Source organism: Microtus oregoni, unplaced genomic scaffold (assembly GCF_018167655.1).
Source record: "Microtus oregoni isolate MIOR12 unplaced genomic scaffold, Mior012 000010F_ref0000083, whole genome shotgun sequence".
Lineage (NCBI taxonomy): Eukaryota > Metazoa > Chordata > Mammalia > Rodentia > Cricetidae > Microtus > Microtus oregoni.
In genome coordinates this window covers 52359041-52380264 of record NW_024543069.1, presented here as the reverse complement: position 1 = coordinate 52380264, position 21224 = coordinate 52359041, and the positions used below count along the sequence as shown (strand labels likewise).

General features: G+C 37.8%; 1 protein-coding gene across 3 annotated transcripts in view; it reads left to right on the top strand.

Annotated features, from left to right (window-relative positions):
• The first annotated feature begins 289 nt into the window (after positions 1-289).
• Positions 290-21224, top strand: part of LOC121452826 (ceruloplasmin) — a 55861-nt gene continuing 34926 nt past the window's right edge. For all 3 annotated transcript variants that reach the window (XM_041659132.1, XM_041659133.1, XM_041659134.1), the window contains exons 1-6: positions 290-454; positions 8843-9090; positions 10795-11004; positions 11745-11918; positions 15060-15314; positions 16886-17057. In XM_041659132.1, the coding sequence (XP_041515066.1) occupies positions 309-454; positions 8843-9090; positions 10795-11004; positions 11745-11918; positions 15060-15314; positions 16886-17057 (1205 nt within the window). In that variant the 5' untranslated portion in view covers positions 290-308. The remainder of the gene's footprint in view (positions 455-8842; positions 9091-10794; positions 11005-11744; positions 11919-15059; positions 15315-16885; positions 17058-21224) is intronic.

Genomic DNA, 21224 nt, shown 5'->3' with positions numbered 1-21224 from the left:
GAATAGTAAATAGCTGCATGTTTTGGTTCATTTTATCTTATCTTGTTAAGAACTGGCTTTGGGTGCACCCCTCGTGGTCCTGACTTCATTTGTGTTTAGAGCAGCCTGACAACTGGGAATTTTTTTTTCTCCCTTGTTTGCCAAAGGCAAACTGAGTTGGAAAATGTTATTTGCTCTAATGAAATGATTTACTCTTATGCAATACTAAGCTGTGTCAATCAAGCAAAGAAAGAAAGAAAGCCTTATTTATAAAATTGCATGCTTCTTATTTCACTTTCTTGCATTTCAGTCTCCAAGACAGAAGAAAAATGAACCTGTTGCTGCTTGGTACTTTTCTATTTTTGAATACTCCCCTAGCCTGGACAAGAGATAAGCACTATTACATCGGAATTATTGAAGCAGTTTGGAACTATGCTTCTGAAAATGGAGAAAAGAAACTTGTTTCAGTTGACATGTAAGTCACTACTCTTTATTATTTATGAGCCAAATTTATGTTATCAACTTAAAAATGAAACTAGCAAGGAAAGTATTTGTTTAATTTGATAAACATAGAAACTACAAAATGCTGACTTGAAAACCAATACTTGTACTGGTTTTCTTTATATTCCCTAGATTTGTTACTGTGAAGCCATGCTGCTCTTCTCCTAGTGCTCCAAGGGAACTGCACTAATTTCTCACTTGTTCCTGTGGTTAGTCATTCCCTTATTTATATTTTAAATGTATTCTACCTCTGGATGCAGAAGTTCTTCACTTAAAAAAAATCACTATATAAAATTTTCCTAGTGGTAAAAGTAAAGTAATACATCAAACATAGAAATGAGATACAGCTTCAAGAAATATGATTCTGTCTAATACTTGTTGAGTGATTCAGGACAGTGAAGGACTGATACTAATCTCTCTCAGTTTCTGAGTCCTTATCTATAAAGTGAGACAGCAAGTACACCTCACAGGACTATTTTAAAAGTGCCTACAAAGTTCTCAGCACAGCTCCAAACAAAATATGTGCAAGAAATGATATGTTCTTACTATCACATCCTCACAGAATACCATGTAACGTCAGAGTCTTTGTGTTTAGTTGCTTTACATCAAGCAATATTCTCTATACGAAGAATAGTAGAGTCTCTCTGAAATTTAGCTAAGCTGAGATCACCAGTTTTAATATTATCTAAACATTTATCAACAAATAGAAACTTGGGATTCAAACAAATATTTCCTAGACTAGCAAATGTATTAGGATGGCAGGAGAGCTCAAGCGACCAGCAGTGTCTGAGATTGTCTCTTTAAGAACAGCTCTTTTATTGAGCCCAATTATGTAAGTACTGAATCATTAATTTTATTTTATTTTATATTCGGTTGAATTTTTTATGGTAAGAAAAAAATGCATTACTAATGATAATATCAAATTGTCATTTTACTAACCTAGTATTGTTCAGTATGAAAAGGTTCTGAGCCGATACCTGGCCTCAGAGACACAAATAGAACTTATAATTTTTTTAAAGCCTGGTTTGGAGATAGTGTTCTCTTCCCCAAAATCAGACATATTTTTACAACTTCACTAGAAGCCTAATTTTGTGTAATTCATTGTTTTCATTAGAAGTATGATGTAAATTATCTACTGTTTTATTTCCAAGGAAAGGAGTCAGACACACTACAAAAGAAAAGAACTGGACTGCGGCTATACCTCAGTATATGGGTTCAAAGCCATGGGTTCAGTTATCAGCAACACACACACACACATACACACACACACCTAAATTAATTAAACAAGGAAAAGTACTGTTCTACTCAATGCTCTACCCACCCTTGCCATTGTTTATAATAAAAAGTCAAGTCAGTCTATTGTGTAAAATCTATAATGCTCTGACCATGTTCCAGTGTGGTAAACACTAAGTATAAGGAAGTAGAAGGATAAAGAGAGTTGCTAAGGAATTCAAGGGGTGATTTCTTGACTTCCAATATTCTAATGGTATGTCTGCTCCAGCTAGGAAATTAAAGGAAGATAAACTTGCCTACCCCATTATTATCTAATAGGGACACTGAAGGGTGTTCAGAAGGAAAACTGGACACTTTTAGTTCAGCTTTCTTTATGATTTTACCATCATATTATGATCCATAAGTTTTCTCCCTAATCTATATGAACATTGATTGGTGCTTCAGCAACTTTGCCCATGTGCTAAACTTTACCAGATGAGTGTAGTAGCAATTTTTTGTGCCCTCCTTTGTCATAAATCAGCAGTGTGTGAATTAGTCCATGAAGCATGGTGAAATGTCACCAGGCATGGGTGGCTCTTCTCCTTGGTTATGGACAAAGCAAAGCAGAAACAAACAAGACGAAGACAAAGCTGTGAAAGAGTCTGAAATGAGTGTCAGGTGGAGCATTAGGCTGAAGCTGGAAGAAGAAGATACATTTGAGAGGCAAGAACTCCCTGTGCTATGATGGCTGCTTGGCCACAAATGTCTGTGAGACAGAAGACACTGAACAAATATTTGTGGATATATGAAAATAAAAGAAAGCTTAGTAGAAGGCAGAAAAAATTACAGGGCATATTATAAAAACTTTTCTTGTTCCTGAGTGAATAGATTCACATGGTAGAATGAATCAGGCAACAGAATAAAATAAGAAAATGGGTCTAGGTGGACTACTAGAGTTAGTGAAATTGAAAACAAGAGCAATGTTAAAGGAGAAAAATTAATAAATTGTTTTTATTCTGTTTTTCTGGTTAGGAAACTAGACTTGCCCTTTTGGAACCAGTTCCAATGTTATTTATTTCCAATAAAGTGAAGCAGAAAATCACATCCTTATAGTATAGTCAGTGCTGCCACTTCCAACAACATATAAAGATTCTAAAAACAGCAATTCTTGAAATGAGTAATTTATATTTAAATAACAAAAAAAGGTATAAACACAAAAATATCTAGAATATTGTGTCCAGGTTCCATGATTAATATTAAATATGCATTGAATAATTGAATTACTGTTGTATTAAAGAGTAATAGTAATAATGACATTATCTTTTGATTACTTTTGTTTTCTAGTGACTTTTAAGAAGCTATGTGTTCTTTAAACCCAAGAACAACTTATCATAAACCCTTTATAATTATTTTAACAGACTTTTGATCAGGAATTGTGACTTTCCTAAAATGCTATAAACACTGATATTTAGTTTTATAGCCTGCTGTAGGCTTGAAGGTTAAATGGTAGAATAATAATATCCTTATGAGCAAACCTAATGACTAAGAACAAACAAAAAATCAAATTCTGACCAAAGAAACAGGCAACCAACTAAGACAATACTGTCCAAAGGTACAATCAGAATTACGCTAATCTGGGTATGCCAACTACACAATATAAAAGTGTTCATCTTTACTATTATTATTATTACCAGGATAAAAGGTGACTTCCCAAATAATGTCTACTGTAAGAAAACAGAGATAATGTTTTTATACAGAAAAAAACTTGCAACAAAGGAAACATTTTACATTAAAACACAAACACATTTGGCCTGTAGCACATGCCTTTAATGCCAGCACTCTGGACACAGAGGCAGGAGGATCTGTGTGAGTTCCAGGTAAGCCTGGTTCACATAGCAAGCTCCCAGACACCTAGGATTACACAAAAAGATCTTTAAAAAGAAAAAGAAAAAAAGAGAGAAAGAAAAGGGAAAAAAGAAAAAAGAAAAAACCACACACACACACACACACACACACACACACATTTACATTTTAACAAATTTACCTGGCATTCTGCCAGTCATGGATTGAGCTTCCTAATCAGGTCACTGGGTGGCAAATGAATGTTATGTTTCCAGAAGCAACAATAAAACAATACATTTGATTAATTAAAGTGAAAATTTTCTGGTTAGACGTTAGTTAGCAGTTTCTGCTTGGTTGGGCCCACGCTTCACTTTACCATTTACTATCAGATATGTTCAACTTGCACTCCACAGGCCACACATAGCTTAGAGAACAGTTCTGAAAGTGGCCCAACACATTTGTAGATGGCAACGTCATTGTAATGTCAAGAGCTTGGACACTCCATTCAGGTTAAATTATGTTTTAGTTTGCTTATATAGGCACCCAAGTTGCTCTGCCTGACTCGACTGAATGGTTTCCCAAATAATTATTTTAACACTCCCTCAAAAATACTTTAAAAATATTAAAGGACTACATGTCTAGTGTCAGGTTCCAAAGAAACCCAGGAAAATTAACTCTGCTGGCCATTGACATACCAAAGCACAGAGCTCTCTCAGTACCTATGGCCCATCTCTGTTCTTCTCATCTCTCCTCCTATCCTAAACCTCTCCAGCCCAGAGATTTCCCTTCTCTTCCTCCAACTTCTATCTTCTATATAACTCTGCCACTGCCATTTCTGCCTCTCTCTCTCTCTCTCTCTCTCTCTCTCTCTCTCTCTCTGCTTACACTTGAACTCTTTGCCCTCTTAGTTCTCTTCTCTTCCTCCTCGCTCTCCCCTGCATCTCTCTCCTCTCATGGCCTGGTTCAGTCTGAACTCTTCCAGATGCCTTGGGTTGTACTTTCCCTCATATCTACACTAAGACTCTTCTCCTCACACATCCCTAGGAGTATTCATATCATCAAGTTCATTCAGTGAGTTTAAGTCTTACCCAAGGTACATGAAATTTTGCCTCAAATATTTCTTTTTAAATCTTCTGAAGAAGTACAAAATTTGACTAACAGTTATTGGAAAAATCCATTTACAGTGCCCCACTCCCTGGTTTGGCTAATTAAAAATAAGACACAAGCACATCATACAGGATAGCTTCTCTGGATACACTAATTAAACAATCTTACCTGCTATAACCATTTCCGTTTCTCCTAAGAAGGTTAGTTAACACTGGGTTCCTGTTGTGCTTGCAGAGCTTAGCTATTTTTGATGTATAATTTCACTGAAGTTTGTGCTATATGCCCCTGGGGGGAGTGAGATGTCTGTGAGTAGACCATTTTTCTGTGATTTCTGTTTGTTAAAGGCAATATTTCTGAGATATCCTGCCAAAAATTTCCTGTCCTAATCTCTACAATCTGTGGAATTTAAAGTACTGTTTGCTTGTGGCTAATGACTGTGGGCCTCTCCCAGACTACAAACACTGAATTGTGCCTATAACCTGGCTTATTGAGTAAGCAGATTTTTCCACAAGTCTTCAGGGGAGTGCTCAGCCTGGTATCCCCTTGATTTCAGTGTTGTGATGTCCCAGGCAGGCAACAGACACATGAACTGTCAGACTTATTATTCATCTGAGAGTTATAAGCAGATATTACTTCATGTTGTTATGAGATGATTTGTTATGCAGTAATGAAAATCTAATGAAGCATTTCAACAAGTGAAATCAAAATTCTTCTTTAATTTTGAGACTTTAGTAACCAAGCTAAAAATAAACCAAAAACTACTTCAGTGAATTCTGAACTTACCAGTGGAACAGTATTATTAACTAATTATAGTAGCATTAATGATAAATTATCTGCCATTAAAAATTCTGGGAATATGGCTCAGCAGTTAAGAGTACGGGCTGCTCTTTCAGAGGACCCGGGTTCAATTCCCACTACCGACATGGCAGCTTACAACTGTTTCTAACTCCAATTCCAGGGCATATGGTACCTTCATATCAAGGCACATAAAATAAAGATAAATGAAGTATTTAAAAAAGAAAAAATTCTCAGTTCTGATTCTGACTTTACCAGAAATAACAGGAGTCACCTTTTTTTTTTCTTTAAAAATGAAAAAGGGAGCTAAAATAGGAAGTGTGATTTCTGGGAGAGAAATCCATTTTCTATAATGAGTAGAAAGGATTATAGTTGCCAACAGGAAGGACTGAAAATAAATGTGAAGAATTTCTTTGGTTCAAAGACCAAGTATAATTAATTATTGTGGCTGAACATTTGACTGGCAAAGTTTCCACAAGCTTCTAGTAGGTGTTTGACCCTTCGTTCATGACCCAAGCCATGAATAGTCCCTGATGTTTCTTTAAAGGATAGTATTGTACACAAACAGACCTCCCCGAAGTTAGATATTTCTCAATTAAGTAAGGGAAATTTCTCACAATGGAAGAACCAAATGGAAGAACCAGTTTGATATATATGTAAAATCTTTGAGTATATTTTAGCTTCAGATCAATTTTTATTTTAAAGGTCATTTTCATGAATACTCCATCCCTTCAAAAACTTTATCTAGAAAAAACTGGGTCACAAAGCCAAGGCAGAGCACATCCTATTTTAAAAAATGAGGACTGTAAGGGAGACATGCATAGATCTAATCCCATGGGAAGTAGAAAAAGACAAGATCTCCTGAGTAAATTGGGAGCATGGGAACCTTGGGGGAGGGTTAGAAGGGAGAGGAGAAGCAGGGAGAGGAGCAGAGAAAAATGTAGAGCTCAATAAAAAATAAATAAATAAAAACCAAAGACAGTGCAGTGGATGAGTTTTGAGAAGTAGACACCTGTTACAGTGTATGGGAACGGGATAGGTCCCTGGGTGCTGTAGAAACATGTTAGGGAAAACATGCATATGGTGTTTCAATAAAGTCTTGAGGACTAGAGGGCTGCTGTAAATCTGGGACCACCAAAAGATACACATAAGCAAGGCATGGTGGATTGGTATCTCTGCTAAATATTATCAGACAGGTCTCCTAGAAATACTGTCAAACCCTGAAGACAATTTATTCTGGGGTTTGGACAAATGTGCTTGAGACTAGTTCAGGGTTCTTTTGGCTGGATGGGAAAGGTGCCATTAGCTGCAGACTGACCTTGCTCCCTGTGGGTCCTTCTTAACACAACTGACGTTTGACCTCACGGGTCTTCAGTGCTGCACAGCCTACCTATTGTATAAGCATGTATTTATTAAGATTCCTCCTGTTCACACTAATTATGTGGCTTTAGGGCAGAGTTCACCCCAGTATTCTGATCTTTATTCATGAATTTCTTGAAATCTCCAAGTCATCTCCATTTTTCTTCTTCTGCTTTGCTTTAACACAATGCAAAGCACATAATAAGGTAACACAGGCAGGACACACCACAGCTAGTATTTGTAGTAGGATTTTACTGATCCACAATTGGTGTGTTTTTAATTACTTTCAGTGTAACCATCACACCAAGATGGGTTCGAAAGAACAAGAAATACAATCTCCATAATTTATACAATCAGTTGTCCATATATGGTTCTCTAAGATTGTCAGCCTAGAAGCCCTTAGACAATTCAGAGAAATGTGACTCTTTTACGACCTATTTCCTGCTCACTCTGCCAAAATCCAGCCCCAGGATCACTGCCAAGTGGTGATGCATTCATCTATAAAGCTACCACATGCAGAGATCTGGTACCACGATAGTATCAGCTGAAAGCAGAACTTTTTCTATTTCTGTCTCATAATGCCAAGGAGCTGCACCGCCTCTGCACTTGCTGCTCTCGTAACCTTCAACTTTACAGGTCCCCACAAGCCCAGAGTGGCTGCCTGCACCAGAATACACTAGCCTGCTGGTTAAAAAAGATGAAGGGGCTGGGCCTGTGCACAACTCCTCTCTGACCGCAGTCAGAATCATCAAACTGAAGTCAGGAATTTATTTACACATCACCTAACGCATTACTAGATAGTTATTCAGGTTAACATTAGAAAACACGAGGTTAGAATCCTAGACTTTTGAAAATCACATTTTCAACTTCTGTAGCAATTACAAAGCCCCTAAGCAGATCCATCTTTGTCTTGAAACATGGAAAGAAATAAATCTAAACCTTGCCGATGTACTCTCAGCCCAGAGAATGTGATGAAGTTTACTTTTCAGACAGGTTTTCCTGTTCTGTGATGGTTAAGTGGAGCATGGCAAATAAAAGCTGATGGACTATAACAGAGAGCACTTGTTTGTGTAGAAACTCACCAGACCCAGGATCTAGTTGAGTCCTTCTAAATGGTTGCATGGCACTGTTCCCAAACAAATGCCACTAAAACTAACTTTGTTTAGTATGTAAGAACCAATTTAGGTGTAAATATTAAATATACCCCCTACATATACACTTTTCTTTTTTACTTCCTTCCTAGTTCTATTTATTATGTTGATATATTTAGAAGAATTTTCAAATTATTAACTAGCATTAATCAGAACATAACCATTCAATATGAAGAATCTATGGTAATGAAGAATTCAAAAATACATATGATATTTTAAATGGAAAGGTAATTTTTAAATTCATATGGATTACATATCAATTCTAGGACTTTTGAAAGAAATTAAAACAATAGATTGGACTGTGGAGCAAGTTCAATGGGTAAAGTACTTGCTGTACAAGATTTCTGATCCCCAGCACCCAGATAAAGGAGGCACAGCTGGGTAAAATGAATTGCATCACCAGAGACAGTCAGCTTCTGGACACAGATGTTGGGAAGCTCACTGGTCATCTGAAATGGGGAGCTCTACTTCATAGGGACCTTCTCTCAACAACTAAAGTAGAAAGTGGTAGAGGAAGGTTCTGAAATAGAGCTCTGGCCTCCACATCCACACCACAGGTGAGTGTGCACTCATGCACACACCCAAATGCATGCATACATACACACAAATCAATAATTTAAATGATAAAATTAATTTAGAGCCACTCAATTTTATTTCATTTCATTTTTGGCACCATGGTGTTGTAAGATCCTCACAGGTGGTTCTCTATCATGTGTCTAATATGAAACATCTCATATATTAAAATAACAGAGTTAATCAACAGCTCTCCTCCTCATCTTTGGAGGCATTTATACAACAGGCAAAAACTGAATGTTGATGTAATCATTGATTCTCCTAAGTTCTAATATTATTTTCAGAAATGAAAGTTTCTGACGAAAGTGTCTTTTCTCTTGCAGGGAACAGTCCAATCTATATCTTCAAAGTGGCCCAGATCGTATTGGAAAAACATACAAGAAAGCCCTTTATGTTCAGTACACAGATGAGACCTTTAGGAAAACTGTAGACAAACCAGTCTGGCTAGGGTTTTTAGGCCCTATCATCAAGGCTGAAGTTGGAGACAAAGTTTATGTTCACTTAAAGAATTTTGCCTCTAGGCCCTATACTTTTCATTCACATGGGGTAACTTACTACAAAGAACATGAGGGTAAGTTCAGTGTGTGCTGTGGTTGGAGTTTCCCCTTCAGTAGGAAAACCTTTTAACTTCTAAAACTGATACCTTTAGATAGAACTTGTAACCAAACCCTTTAACACCAATCTATACTATAATGGGATTTTAACTCATCACCTTAAAGTGCTTTGTTTTTTCTAGTTATATGACTTCCTGTCGTGGGAATGAATACTGCCTAAATGAACAGATTCTGATAGTGAGAACCACATGCTCAGATATTTAGAAATTAAATATGTCTAGAATTTGCTTTAAAATAATTTTATATGACTGATGATAAAGTTGAGTAGAATTATAAAAAAACAAGAATGTCTTTCAGTCTACCATTATTAAAGGTGGGTTTATAGGTACATTGAAAATCCACTAACACTTAGAGGAAAATAAAGTTCATTTCAACTTGCATATGTTGGAAAATTTCTAAAATTTAGTGTAAAATTTTTGTTTTCTATAAATACTACACATATACTCACAAATCAGAAGTTTCAGTTATATGAGAAGGTGGTTATTTTGCTTATTCTTTATACCATGTCTGTAAATAGAAACACTGGTTTGGTTTCCCAGCCACCCAGACCCAAATAATTACACAGAAACTATATTAATTACAACACTGTTTGGCTGATGACTCAAGTGTATCTCTAACTAGCTCTTACATCTTAAATTAACCAGTTTCTATTAACCTGTGTATTGCACCAAGGTTGTGGCATCCTGGTAAGGTTCTGGGTTCTGGTGTCTTTTTCCTTCTGCAGCTAAATGGCATCTGCCTAACTCTGTCTTCTTTCTCCCTGCATTCAGTTTAGTTTTCCTTCCTAGCTCTATTCTGCCCTGCCATAGGCCAAAGCAGCTTCTTTAATAACAAATGGTAATGAATATTCATAGCTTACAGAGCAGAATTCCAATTGGAAGTAGAAACTGTGCTTTGTTACCTGTACACCCAGACTCTAATATTCACACAAAACTATGTTAATTACAACACTGTTTGGACAGTGGCTCAAGCATATTCCTAGCTAGCCTTTATATCTTAAATTAACCCATTTCTATTGTTTGATATTTTTCCACGCATGGTCTGTTACCTCTTGCTTCTTGGGTGGCTACATCGCATCTGCCTGACTTCTTTCCTCTATCTCTGCTTGGATTTCCCACCTTGTTATATTCTGCACTGACATAGGCCAAAGTAGCTTATTTATTAACCAATGGCAATAAAACATATTCACAGCATAGAAAGGGGAATCCCACATCACATGATCCCCGGGTAAAAACTTTTCATTAAATTATAAAAGTTGCAATCAGCCAGGTGGTGGTGTCACATGCCTTTAATCCCAGAACTTGGGGAAACAGAGACAGGCAGATCTTTGTGAGTAGCAGGCCAGCCTGGTCTAGGAAGTAAATTCCAGGACAGTCAGAGCTGTTATACTGAGAAACCCTGTCTCAAAAAACAAGATAGATAGATAGATAGATAGATAGATAGATAGATAGATAGATATAGATGTTAGAATCATCCTGAAATATCTACCATGTAGGACTCAATCAATTATCAAATTAGTAATAATTGTTTCTGTGAGGTTTATGGAATCTCTGGTTTCTTTATGTGTGTACTGAAAATCCAGAGGGCACCCTCTAGGACTCACTATTCCTTCAACTGTTTTCATATGAACCCACTTTCTAACTCCATTACACTGCTTCCAGGTGCCATCTACCCTGACAACACCACCAATTTTCAAAAAGCAGATGACAAAGTGTTTCCTGGAGAACAATATTTGTATGTGCTGCATGCCAGTGAGCAAAGTCCTGTTGATGGAGACAACAATTGTGTGACGAGGATTTACCACTCCCATGTTGATGCTCCAAAAGATATTGCATCAGGACTCATAGGACCATTAATACTCTGTAAAAAAGGTATATTTTCTTACTGCTCACAGTGTGGGAGATAGTACAAGGAAGCTTGTTTTTCAATTAGTTTTATAAGTTATTCTGTATTGAAGTTGAATAGATAAATGATAAGAGTTAAAAAGAAGGAAGTAAAGTACAGGAAAGGCCTTAATGACATGAAAAAATGGAACAAACCTTTAGAGGAAAATGCCAACGAAGCTAAGATGCTTGATATCAGTTTTCTGTGGGATTGGTTTGTTGGGCATGACTTCCAATGATGGTGTTATATGGAGACACATGACTTTAATGCCACTCCCTAGCAATGGCTATAGTTACCTGTATTATATTGGTAAATATGATAATATTACACTTATTCCTCACCTTGTGAAGACAGCATAACTCAAGAGATTGAAATGTAATGTGTTTTGGACAAATAGTTACCTTCAAATTCTTCTTGTGGTGGCTTGTGGTTATATGTGTGTTCTAGAAGATATGGACACATCTGAATTATAACCTTCTCAGTTTCCAAAAAAAACATTTAATGCTTTGGTCAGTAGATATATACAAAAATATAAATGCAGTGCACGGGGGCGGGGGGGGGACTTCCCTGAGTATTTCCTTAAAGTGGAGTAGCTGGGCTAGATCTGTAGTTTGTTAAGAAAGTGAACACTAAATTTTAAAAAGAAGCTCTAATCACCTAATTTTAAAAAAGTGTTGAATCACATGCTAAAATTTCAGATCTACTAAACTACAGATTTCTACTTCAGATTCTCTAGATAAGGAAAAAGAAAAAGATATTGACCAAGAATTTGTAGTAATGTTCTCTGTGGTGGATGAAAATCTCAGCTGGTATCTAGAAGATAACATCAAAACCTTCTGCTCTGAACCAGAGAAAGTTGACAAAGACAATGAAGACTTCCAGGAAAGCAACAGGATGTACTGTAAGGTTACAAAACATATAGCAGATTAATTCTGCCAAGATTATTCTCTCACATGAATAATCCTAACCTGAGGCCCTAATAACAAAAGTGTGTTGGACATGCAATTTGATATCTGTCTGTCCCAGTTAGAGTTATTATATTGCTGTGATGAAACAGTATGACCAAAGAGAAGTATGAAAAGATAGGGTTATTTGGTTTAACACTTTCACATCACTGTCCATCATGAAGCAAGTCAGGGCAGCAACCTAAAGGGGAGGGGGTCATGCAGAGGCAGTTCTGCTTAATGTCTTGCTACTCATAGCTTGCAGAGTCTCTTTTGTGTTATTATTATTATTTTGTTTTTAGAATCCAGGACCACCAGATCAAAGCACCACCCACAATGGGCTGGGCCTTCCCACAACAATTATAAACTAAGAAAAGGACCTATAGGCTTGCCTATGGCACTATCTTATGGAGGCAATTTCTCAATTGAGGCTCCTTCATCTTAGATGACTCTTGTAAAGGAGGCTGTGATTTCATTTCCTGGTTGCCCAGACCCAACTAATCTCATAGAAACTGTGCTAATTACAACACTGTTTGGCCAATGGCTCAAACATATTATTATCTAGGTCTTACATCTTTTTTTTTAACTTTTTTTTTATTGAGAAAAGAGAAAAAAAAACAAATTTCCTCCTGCTCCCAGCCTCCCATTTCCTTCCCCCTCCTCCCACCCTTCTCCCCCTCCCCTCACTCCTCTCCCCCTCCCTCTCCAGCCCAAAGAGCAGTCAGATTTCCCTGCGCTGTGGTAAGTCCTAGGTCCTCCCACCTCTATGCATTTCTAGGAAGGTGAACATCCAAACTGGCTAGGCTCCCACAAAGCCAGCACATTACGTAGGTTCAAAAACCCGTGCCATTGTCCTTGGGTTCTCATCAGCCCTCATTGTTGGCCATGCTCAGAGAGTCCAGTTTTATCCCATGCTTTTTCAGTCACAGTCCAGCTGGCCTTGGTGAGCTCCCAATAGATCAGCTCCACTGTCTCAGTGGGTGGGTGCTCCCCTCGTGGTCCCAACTTCTTTGCTCATGTTCTCCCTCCTTCTGCTCCTCATCGGGACCTTGGGAGCTCAGTCCAGTGCTCCAGTGTGGGTCTCTGTCTCTGTCTCCATCCATCACCAGATGAAGGTTCTATGATGATATGCAAGATTTTCGTCAGTATTGCTCTAGGATAGGGTCATTTCAGGTTCCCCATCCTCAGCTGCCCAAGGAACTAACTGGGGACCTCGGCTTGGGTATCTGGGAGCCACTCTAGGTTCAAGTCTCTTGCCAACCCTAAGGTGGCTCCCTTAACTAAGAACCGTGCTTCCGTGCTCCCCCATCCAACCTTCCTTCATCCCAATCCTCCCCCTTTCCCAAGCTCCCCACCATTCTCCCCCTCTCCCCCCTCTCTCCCCATCTCCCCTTACCCCCATCCCACCCAACCCCCAAGATCTCAATTTTCTCCCCGGCAATTTTGTCTACTTCCCAAAGAAGCTAAGTAAGAAGGTAAAGCATATAGTTGTCCTCTTGGCTATGGGAAGTAGGTCTTACATCTTAAATTAACCCATTTCTATTAATCTATGTATTGATACAAGGCTCTGACTTACTGGTAATATTCTGGCATCGGTGGCTACATGGTGTCTCTTCAACTCTATTATCTCTCTCTCTCTCTCTCTTTCTGTTCATATTTCTTGGCTGGCTTTAATAATTGGCTGAAACAGTTTTATTCAACAACCAATAAAAGAAACACACATAAGAAGGACACGCCACAACAGACTCTAACTTGTACCAAGGTAACACAACTAGTTAGCACACTGTCTAAATACTAGCCAGGTAAAAGTCGAATACACCAAACGTGTTTCTTAATTAACAAGAAAAATCATCAGTTGGAATTTAATGCATATGTGTTATATGTCTTTATTTATCCTCCAAGTTTATTCTAGAAGCTATTTGAAATAGGACTTTTGAAGTAAAAATTTAAAATTAGATTTAAATTATAAATAATCCACCTATCTTTAATAAGATAACTTAAACCACTAATTTTAAAAAGCACCCCCTTAACAAACTATGTTGCCCTCACCAGGACCCCTGTTCTACATCATTTAAATATTTGAGTTCACTTTGTGTCTCCTACAAATGCCTTCTGACAGCCCATGTTTTTTCTTAATTCTCAGGGACATAAAGAATAACATTAGGTTATTTATCCCTCAGAATTATCTGGTAAATTAAGAATCTTAACATTAGTTACACCAATTTAATTTAGCTTTTTAAAAATAATCTTTACTTCCAAATTAGAAAATGAAGTTATTTCCAACTTTCTATATTTGTTTTGTTTTCATCTGACATGAGGGTCTTCTTCCTACTCATTTCATCTTCTCTATTATCCTTCTAACAAAAGCAGATAGTAGAAAAATATCCTCAAATTTCTAGTCTAGATGAACATGGTTTGATACCACTGTCACATTTAGTATATTAATGGTCCTTAACAATAATGTTTCTACCCATGAATTTCCTAGGATTTCCAAATTTGAAAAATGACTCTCACTTTCTTCCAAAGGTCTCAGGCCATACTGCTTTTGAATTTTCAAGTCTTCCTGCCATTTCACGAATTTATTCTTCTTTCAAATTTCTTTGAATTGTGTCCTCCAATATTAGAAATATTTTTACTTGGTGTTCTTATTGCAAAAGAAATTCATTAAATCCAAAATGTCCTAAGCAAAAAGAAGAAATTTAAATCATCTGCCTTGTACCTACATGCACAATTAGTAACTGATTATTAAATAATTTTCAATATTTTATCTTTAACTGAGTATTCTCTATGTATGTATATGGACACATTTATATTTCCACATGTGAAAACAATGTAAATACTTTATAAACATCAGAGATCAAGTAAGTTTTATTTCTAATATTGTATTAATCTTCAGTATTGTATTGACAATGAGCCTTAGCGTAAAATAAGTTCCCATAATGAAAGAGTATGTGATTGATTAGCAATGTCTGGCATGGATATGGGGTGGGGTAATTGCAAGTGTGGCAGATGTTTTCTATACCAAATTGAATCTCTTTCTGTATCACTATCCCAAGCGCCAATGTCTTTAAGGCAAAAACTCTAATATTGACTTGCAGCTATAAATGGATATACATTTGGAAGCCTTCCAGGACTCTCTATGTGTGCAGAAGACAGAGTGAAATGGTATCTTTTTGGTATGGGTAACGAAATTGACGTGCATGCAGCTTTCTTTCATGGTCAAGCACTGACCAGCAAGAACTACCGTACTGATACAATCAACCTATTCCCTGCCACTCTATTTGAAGCTTATATGGTGGCCCAGAATCCTGGAGTCTGGATGATCAGTTGTCAGAACCTAAACCACTTGAAAGGTAAATATCTTCACCTCTACTTAGCTGTCACTTGTAAAAGCAGTGTGTATTAGTTACTCTACTAGTAGAAGACGGTTGAGGAAAAGCAGAATCAAACAGCTGATTAAGTAATCTGAACACGGAATTATATTAGTTTTATTTTTGTAATGCTTACATCACAATGTAATAAACCAGGTATCCCTGGGATTTTTATTGATTTTATTGAGCTATACATTTTTTTTCTGCTTTCCCTCCCTGTCACTCATCTCCCATTCAACCCTCTCCCATGGTCCCCATGCTCCCAATTTACTTAGGAGATTTTGTTTTCCTACTTCCCATGTAGATTAGATCCATGTATGTCTCTCTTAGGTCCTCATTGATGCCTAAATTCTCTGGAATTGTGATTTGTGGGCTGGTTTTCTTTGCTTTATGTTTAAAAACCACTTATGAGTGAGTACATATGATAATTGTTTTTCTGGAGTTGTGTTACCTCACTCAGAATGATGTTTTCTAGCTCCATCCATTTTCCTGCAAATTTCAAGATGTCATTATTTTTTTTCTGCTGTGTAGTACTCCATTGTGTAAATGTACCACATTTTCCTTATCCATTCTTCAGTCAAGAAGCATTTAGGTTGTTTCCAGGTTGTGGCTATGAGAAACAATGCTGCTATGAACATAGTTGAGCACATATCCTTTATGGTACATTTGAGCATCCTTTGGATATAGACCCAAAAGTAGTTACTGGGTCTTGAGGAAGGTGGTTTCATAATCTTTTAAGAAATCACCATACAGAATTCAAAGGGGCTGTACCAGTTTGCACTCCCACCAGCATTGCAGGAGTATTCCATTTACCCCACAATATCTCCAGCATAAGTTGTCATCAGTGTTCTTGAGCTTAAGCCTGGGATATTTATAAAGTAATGAGATCTGAAAAAAATTAACATTTGGAATATACCAATGGCTCCTGCCATGAAAATATAGTACCACTTGTAGTTTCTCAATGCAAAAATAGAGTTCTGTAAAAGCATATTTACACATTATACTGTAAAGTAGCTTGCTTTTTTTTTTTTACTTGTGTCAGGTAAAACTAACTGTTTTCTTTGTGATGTATCTGTTCTTTGTCCTAGTTGGTGAATATCATTTCTGTGTCTGTAGCACAAAGTATAAGAACATTCTTAGTTCTTAAACCCTATTTGTGAAATTTTCTCCCAAGGATATTAAACTTTGAAAAACTTACCTCTTGAAGGCAATTCCCCCAAAAGACTATTATTTTATAACATCCAGCCCTCAAAATAAAAGGCTGGTTTTATTAAAGTTCTAGTGATCATGTGACATTGAATCACTGGACTCTCAAGAGGAATCCCATGACAACTGGTTTCTTACTCTGTAAACTCACATGTTTAATGTCCCTTTTTTAAATCATAAACACATTAAAAGATTTGTGTCTGTTTAAAAACAAATTTTTCATCAGTTGTCTGTTCATATGTGTTTGTCATGTTTCATTGTATCATCTCTCTTAATGAGTTCAATTTCTACCTGTCATTCATCAGCAATTGCCACAACTCACAAGAGCCTTCTCTGTGGTGTTTCAGCTGGTTTGCAGGCCTTTTTCCAAGTTCACAACTGTAACAAGCCCTCACCAGAGGCTGACACTGGGGAGAAACATGTGAGACACTATTACATTGCTGCTGAAGAGATCATCTGGGACTATGCGCCTTCTGGGACAGACACCTTCACGGGAGACAACTTAACAGCCCCAGAAAGGTAGTGGCCCTCTAAAGGTTATTTCCTTTATGAGTAATGATATGAAGTGTCTATGTAGGGCATACTGGCCATACATATATTTTCTTCAGAAAAATGTCCATATTTCTTCTTTGCCCAGTTTTGACTTGAATAATTTGTTTCTGTTGGTATTTATTTTTTATGAGTGCTATATAGCCAGAATATTAGTTCTTCATCAGATATTCAACAGAGGTTTTTCTTCTATTGTGTAGTCTTTCACCCTCTGAATGTGTTGTCGGGGTTTCTGTATTGCCCGTTTCCGGCAGTCATTAAGTCCCAAAGAAATCACACAGAGTTCTACATTAGTTATAAACTGACTGACCCATTAGCTCAGGCTTCTTATTAACTGTTATAACTTATATTGGCCCATTATTCTTGTCTATGTTAGCCACGTGGCTTTGTACCTTATTCAGCGTGGCAGTCTCATCTTGCTTCTTCTGTGGCTGGGTCAGGACTGCAGACTAGGACTTTGTTCTACCCAGAATTCTCCTGCTCTCCTTAGCGCAACTCTACTTCCTGTCTGGTTGTCCCACCTATACTTCCTGCCTGGATACTGACCAATCAATGTTTATTTAAAATATAATTGACAGAATACAGACCATTGTCCCACACCATAAATTGTGTCATCAGACACACACAGGTTTCTTTGTATGTGCCTGCATTTCATAAGCTGATACATTCTTCCTTTTTTAGTCTTCCTTTTCTATCTGCAACTTTCCACAAAACAGAAAAGATAATATATCAAAAGTTATCAGGTACCATTTAGATGACTCAGTGGGTCACAACCAAGCCTGATAACTGAGGACAACTTGTAGGTACAAGGGAGGAAGAAGCCAGCTGATTCTTGAAAGTTGTCCTCTGATCCTTACCACTTTTACATCACAGCATACACAAAATAAATAAAAGTGGTTATTTTTTAAATGTCTTCAAGATTATATGCCATTAATCCATGCCTGTATATGTGACAGTACTGTTTCACAGAAACTCTGTTTGTGACCCATCTTTTCAAAAAAAATCCCCTTTTAAAAAGTTTAAGAAGTTTATTTTGTGTTACTCCATGTTGGATAGTTGGGCCTGGCTGTGGCCAGGTCTGTGACTCTCATAAAACACAGACTTAAGTACCAGGCAATACTGACATCCGCACCACAATTCCAAAAACAGAATCTCCAACCTAAAAGAGTCTTACAAATTTCAGATTTGTATTTTCATTTTTTTTAATTTTTTATTACTTTAAAAATATTACCAATCAAAACTCCCACTTCCTCCCCTCATTCCACTTGTCTCCCAATACACCCCCACCCCCTCCCCCTACTCCCTCCAGTTCTAAGAAAGGGCAAGGCACCCTGCCCTGTGGGAAGTCCAAGGCCCTCCCCACTACATCCATGCTGAGTAAGGTAAGCATCCAAAGAGAGTAGAATCATCAAAAGCCAGTACATGCAGTGGAAACAAATCCCAGTGCCATTGTCATTGGCTTCTCAACCTGCCCCAACTTTCAAGCACATTCAGAGGGACCGGTTTGATCCCATGCTCATTCATTCCCAGTGCAGCTGGACTTGGAGAGCTACCATTAGCTCAGGCACGCTATCTCAGTGGGTGAACCCCTCATGGTCCTGACTTACTTGCTCATATTCTCCCTCCTTCTGATCTTCAACTGGACCTTGGGAGCTCAGTCCAGTTCTCTGTCTGTGGGTCTCTGTCTGTGTCTCCATCTGTCACCAGACAAAGGTTCTATTGTGATATTCAAGATAGTCATCAGTTTGACTATGGGACAAGGCCAGTTTAGACACCCTCTCCTCCACTGCCCAGGGTTCTAGTTGGGGTTATCTCTGTGGACTCCTGGGAACCCCTTCAGAGCCAAACCTGTTGCCAGCTCCAAAATGGCTCCCTCAATTAAGATATCTCCTTCCATGCTCTCATATCTGTCCTTCATTCATCTCAACCATTCCACTCCCCCAAGCTCTTCCCAACTTCCCTTCTCTCCTCTCCCTCTCCCTCTTCCCTTCCCTCTACCCTCCTCCCCCCAACTCCATGCTCCCAACTTTTGCCAGGCAATCGTGTCTGCTTCAGATTTCTAGGTGGATCTATACATGTTTTTCTTTGGATTCATCTTATTACTTAGCTTCTCTAGGATCATGAACTCATATCATCATAGGCTCAATGTCCTTTGTTTATGGTTAGAATCCACTAATGAGTGAGTACATACATATTCATAGTTGTAGGTCTGGATTATCTCACTCAGGATAGTGTTTATACTTGCATCCATATGCATGAAAAATTCACAATGTCATTTTTTTTTAACACTGAGTAATACTCTAATGTATAGATGGGCCACATTTTCTTTATCCATTCTTCTGTTGAGGGGCATCTAGGTTGTATCAAGGTTCTGCCTATTACAAATAATGCTGCTGTGAATATAGTTGAACAAATGCTTTTGTAGTATGATTGGGCATCTCTTGGGTATATTCCCAAGAGTGGTATTGCTGGATCCTGAGTTAGGTTGACTCTGAATTTTCTGAGAAACTGCCACACTGATTTCCAAAGTGGTTGCATAAGTTTGCATTCCCACCAGCAAATGGATGAGTGTTCTCCTTACTCTGCATCCTGTCTAGCATAGGCTATCATTGGTGTTTTTTATTTTAGCCATTCTGACAGGTGTAAGATGGTATTTCAAAGTTGTTTTGATTTGCATTTTCTTGATAGCTAAGGAAGTTGAACATATCCTTAGTATCCTTTGGCCATTTGGATCTGAGAGGTGAGTCAGTGCCCACAAGCCCAGACACCTGGATGCCCCATTATCCGTGACCTTAGAAGTAGGCCAGAACCTCGGAGCCCCTCCAAAATTCCCTAGCTTTTCTTGCCAGCCATCTGGGAGTGTCCCTGCTGCTAGGCTTTCCCCAAATCCACCCTGCCTCCAAGCCTGCCTTTTCACCTGTGAGGTCCTTGGAATACTGCAACACAACCTGTTCCAGTGTTTAGGAGACCTAAGAGAGGGCAGACCAAGAAAAACTCCCAAGTACTCAGTCAGCCACGGTGAAGATTGGACCAAGACACCAAGACTCTGCTGGCCTCATTTGAAGGAAGATATGGGCAGGCGCCAATGCAAGAATTCCTCCAACAACCTGAAAAGCAACGTGGTAACACCAGAATCCAGTGAACATGCAACAGGAACACTTGAAGATTCTAATCCAGAAGAAGTAGAAGAAAACTACTTTAAACATAACCTTATGAGTGATGGAGACCTTTAAACAGGAAGTGAAAAGCTCCCTTAAAGAAATGGAAGAAATGACATACAAAAAGTTAGAAGTAATTAATAAATCCCTCAAAGATACCCAAGAAAAACAAGAAAAAGCAATCAAACAAGTAAAGGAAACAGGTCAAGACTTGAAGACTGAAATGGATGTAATAAAAAAACACAAACTGAGGGAAGGCTGGATTCGAAAATCTGGGTAAATGAACAGGAACTAGAGAGACAAGTAAAAACAACAGAATAAAAGAGATAGATGAAAGAATCTCAGGAGCTGAAGATACTATAAAGGAAATAGACTTATTGATCAAAGAAAACATTACATCTAACAAATTCTTAACATAAAACATCCAGGAAGTCTGAGACACCATGAAAAGAACAAATCTAAGAAAAAAAGGGGTAGAAGAAGAACTCCAGCTCAAAGGCCCAGAAAATATATTTGACAAAATTATAGAAGAAAACTTTCCCAACCAAAAGAAGGATATCCCTATGAAGGTACAAGAAGCTTACAGAACACCAAATAGACTGGATCAAAAAAAAAAAATCTCCCTTGCCATATAATAATCAAAACACAAAACATACAGAATAAAGAAAGAATATTAAGAGCTGCAATGGAAAAAGGACAAGTAACATATAAAAGTAAACCTACCCGAATTACTCCTGACTTCTCAATGGAAAGCATGAAAGCCAGAAGGTCTTGGATGGGTGTGCTGCAGATCCTAAGAGACCATGGATGCAAGCCCAGACTACTATACCCAGCAAAGCTTTCCTTCACCATCAATGGAGAAAACAAAATATTCCATGACAAAAACAGATTTAAACAATATGTATTCACAAACCCAGCCTTACAGAAAGTACTAGAAAGAAAACCTCAACCCAAGGAAGCTAACAACACCCACAATATC